This window comes from Apteryx rowi, unplaced genomic scaffold, assembly GCF_003343035.1.
Source record: "Apteryx rowi isolate R43461 unplaced genomic scaffold, aptRow1 scaffold_1800, whole genome shotgun sequence".
Taxonomy (NCBI): domain Eukaryota; kingdom Metazoa; phylum Chordata; class Aves; order Apterygiformes; family Apterygidae; genus Apteryx; species Apteryx rowi.
Window position 1 is genome coordinate 3,114 of NW_020448087.1, and position 3,349 is coordinate 6,462.

The 3,349-nt window shown below is 68.0% G+C and overlaps 1 protein-coding gene across 1 annotated transcript in view; it reads right to left on the reverse strand.

Moving 5' to 3' along the window:
• Window positions 1–7: 7 nt before the first annotated feature.
• The window catches only part of LOC112963938 (EH domain-binding protein 1-like protein 1), a 9,128-nt gene continuing 5,786 nt past the window's right edge, over window positions 8–3,349 (reverse strand). Inside the window, exons 5-10 of the mRNA XM_026061455.1 lie at window positions 3,237–3,297; window positions 2,941–2,981; window positions 2,316–2,427; window positions 1,375–1,474; window positions 939–1,012; window positions 8–128 (exon numbers count right to left, since the gene is read on the reverse strand). Coding sequence (XP_025917240.1) covers window positions 10–128; window positions 939–1,012; window positions 1,375–1,474; window positions 2,316–2,427; window positions 2,941–2,981; window positions 3,237–3,297 — 507 coding nt within the window. The 3' untranslated portion in view covers window positions 8–9. The remainder of the gene's footprint in view (window positions 129–938; window positions 1,013–1,374; window positions 1,475–2,315; window positions 2,428–2,940; window positions 2,982–3,236; window positions 3,298–3,349) is intronic.

Sequence of the window (3,349 nt, forward strand, 5' to 3'; positions counted from 1 at the left end):
GCCCCGCGCTCACGTCCGCTCCCGCTGGTCCAGGTCCCGCACCAGCTCGTCCCGCTGGTTCACCAGCGACACGAGTTCGTCCAGCAGCAGCTGCTCCCGCTGCTTCTGCGCCGCCGACTTCTGCCAGTCTGGAGCACGCGGAGGGTCACGTCCCTACCCTGTCCCCAAGCCCAGGGGCGTCCCCAAACCAAGGTGTCCCCAAGACCGAGGGTGTCCCCAAACCCAGTGTGCCCCAGCCCAGGCATGTCCCTGAGCCCTTGGATGTCCCCAGCCCTGAGACGCCCCTGTCCCTGGGTGTCCCTGTTCCTGGGTGTCCCCAGGTGTCCGCATCCCTGGGTATCCCCATCCCCGGGTGTCCCTGGGTGTCCCCAGACATCCCCGGGTGTCCCCAGATGTCCCCAGGTGTCTCCGGGCATCCCCAGGTGTCCCCAGACATCCCCAGACGTCCCCCGATGTCCCCAGGCATCCCCAGATATCCCCAGACGTCCCCAGGCATCCCCAGGCATCCCCAGATGTCCCTAGACATACCCAGGCATCCCCAGGCATCCCCAGGTGTTCCCAGATGTTCCCAGACATCCCCAGACGTCCCCCAGTGTCCCCAGATGTTCCCGGGCATCCCCAGATATCCCCAGATATCCCCAGATGTCCCCAGAAGTCCCCAGACGTCCCCAGGTGTTCCCAAATGTCCCCAGACGTCCCCTAGTGTCCCCAGATGTCCCCAGATATCCCCAGGTGTCCCTGGGTGTCCTCAGGCATCCCCAAGCATCCCCAGATGTCCTCAGTTGTCCCCAGATGTCCCGATATCCCCAGACATCCCCAGGCATCCCCAGGTGTTCCCAGATGTCCCCAGACGTCCCCAGATGTCCCCAGGTGTCCCCAGAAGTCCCCAGACATCCCCAGATGTCCCCAGCTGTCCCCAGACGTCCCCAGGCGCTCACCCTCGGTGGCCAACATCGCCCGCAGCTCCCGGCTCAGCAGCTCGAAGCGTCGCTCCAGGTCCTGCTCCTCCGCCCTGGGGGCAGCGGGGGTCAGGCAATAACCCTCCCTGGGGGCAATAAACCCCCCCTCCAGGGGCAATAACCCCTCCTCCAGGGGCAATAACCCTCTCCGGGGGCAATAACCCCCCCCCGGGGCAATAACACCCCCCCCCGGGGCAATAACCCTCTCCGGGGGCAATAACCACCCCAGGGGGCAATAAACCCTCCCCAGAGGGGTAACACAGCCCAGGGGAAGGCAATAACCCCTTCCTGGGGGCAATAACCCCCCCCCGGGGCAATAACCTTTTCCTGGGGGCAATAACCCCCCACCAGGGCAGTTCCCCATCCGGGGGGTCCCGGGGGGGTCCCGGGGCGGGGGGGAGGAGGTGACACTCACAGCAGCTGCAGCTGGTCCTGGCGCCGGATCAGGGCGTTTTTCCTGTTCACCAGCGAGAACCACTCCTGCATCAGCGCCTCCTCCCGGGGGGGGTCCGCGCCTGCCGTCACCGTCACCGTCACCGCCACCGTCACCGTCACCGCCACCGCCGCGCCCGGGACCCGAGCACGGCGACAGGGGGACGCTGGACACCCCGACACGGGGACACCAACATGGGACATGGGGACGCAGGGACACCCAAGACCCCGACACAGGACATAGGGACATGGGGACACCAGTACAGGACATGGGGACATGGCACTGCTCAGGATGCCAGCATGGGACACCCGAGACCCCGACATGTGACATGGGGACATGGCCCTGCCCAGGGCCTCAGCATGGGGACATGGGGACACAGAGCTGATGGAGACCTGGACCCCCAGGTGCCCATGTGCCCACCCTGTGTCCCCAGCTGGTCACCCGTGTCCCCTGCTGCGTCCCCATGTCCCACCTGGTCACCTGTGTCCCCTGCCACGTCCCAGGTGGGCGCCTGTGTCCCCCCCACTATGTCCCCATGTCCCTGTGTCCCAGCTGGTCACCGTGTCCCCTGCTATATCCCCATGTTCCCATGGCCCAGGTGGTCACCCGTGTCCCCCTGCCACATCCCCACCCCATGTCCCAGCTACGCACCCATGTCCCTCGCCGTGTCCCTGTGTCCCCATGTCCTAGATGGTCACCATGTCCCTCACCATGTCCCCGGGTCCTAGATGGTCACCCGTGTGCCCCATGGGGGTCCCTATGTCCCCAGTGGTGGCTGTGTCCCCCACGGCGTCCCTGTGTCCCAGGTGATCGCCGTGTCCCCAGTGGTGGCCATGTCCCAATGGTGTCCCCAGTGGTAGCCCTGTCCCCATGGTGTCCCCATGTCCCCATGGTGTCCCCAGGGCGTCCCACGTCCCCGGTACCTGAGTCCATGAGGCGCCGCAGCTCCCGCTCCAGGGTGACGGCCCGGCCATCGAGCTGCGTCTGCTCGTCCTCGAGCGCCCGCAGCTCCGCCAGCACGTACTGTCCTGCGTCCTGCAGGCGCTGACGCAGGGGACGCTGCGCCCACGGCCACCGCCACGGCCCCATGGCCACCGCCACAGCCCCATGGCCACCGCCCTGTCCTCATGGCCACCAAGGCCACCACCCCAGCCCCACATACTGTCCCGCGTCCTGCAGGCACTGACACAGGGGACGCTGGCCCCACGGCCACCGCCACCGCGGCCACCACCCCAGCCCCACAGCCACCACAGCCACCATCCCGGGCCTATGGCCACCACCCTGGCCCCATGGCCACCACCCCAGCCCCACAGCCACTGCCCCAGCCCCACAGCCTGTCCTGTAGGCGCTGACGCTGAGGACGCTGGCCCCACGGCCGGTCCCTGGCCCCACGGCCGGTCCCTGTCCCCACGGCCGGTCCCTGTCCCCTCCACCAGCCCCATGGCTCTATGACCCCTGTTCCCCCCCCACACACACACCCTGTGTCCCCCAGCTGTCCCGTGTCCCCCCAGCCATCCTGTGCCCCCCAGATGTCCCCTGTCCCCTCACCGGTCTCTCGTCCTCCGTGGGGCCGGGCTCTGCCGGGGCGTCTGCTCAGGGGGGTGAAGGGGGGGGGGGGACGTTAGCCGCCCTCGAGCTCGCGGGGAACCTGTCCCCATCCCTGTCCCTGTCCCATCACCATCCCTGTCCCCATCCCATCCCCATCCCCGTCCCTATCCCTGTCCCCATCCCTGTCCCATCACCATCCCTGTCCCCATCCCGTCCTGTCCTGTCCCCATCCCCATCCTGTCCCATCTCCTCCTGTCCCCATCCCCATCCCCATTCCGTCCTGTCCCCGCACTCACCGGGGGGCGGCTGGGCTGGGGGGGCCGCGGGGCTGCTCCTGCCGTCACCGTCGCTGTCACCCTGGGGACAGCGGGGAGGGTCAGTATCGGGTGGGGGGGCAGGACATTTTGGG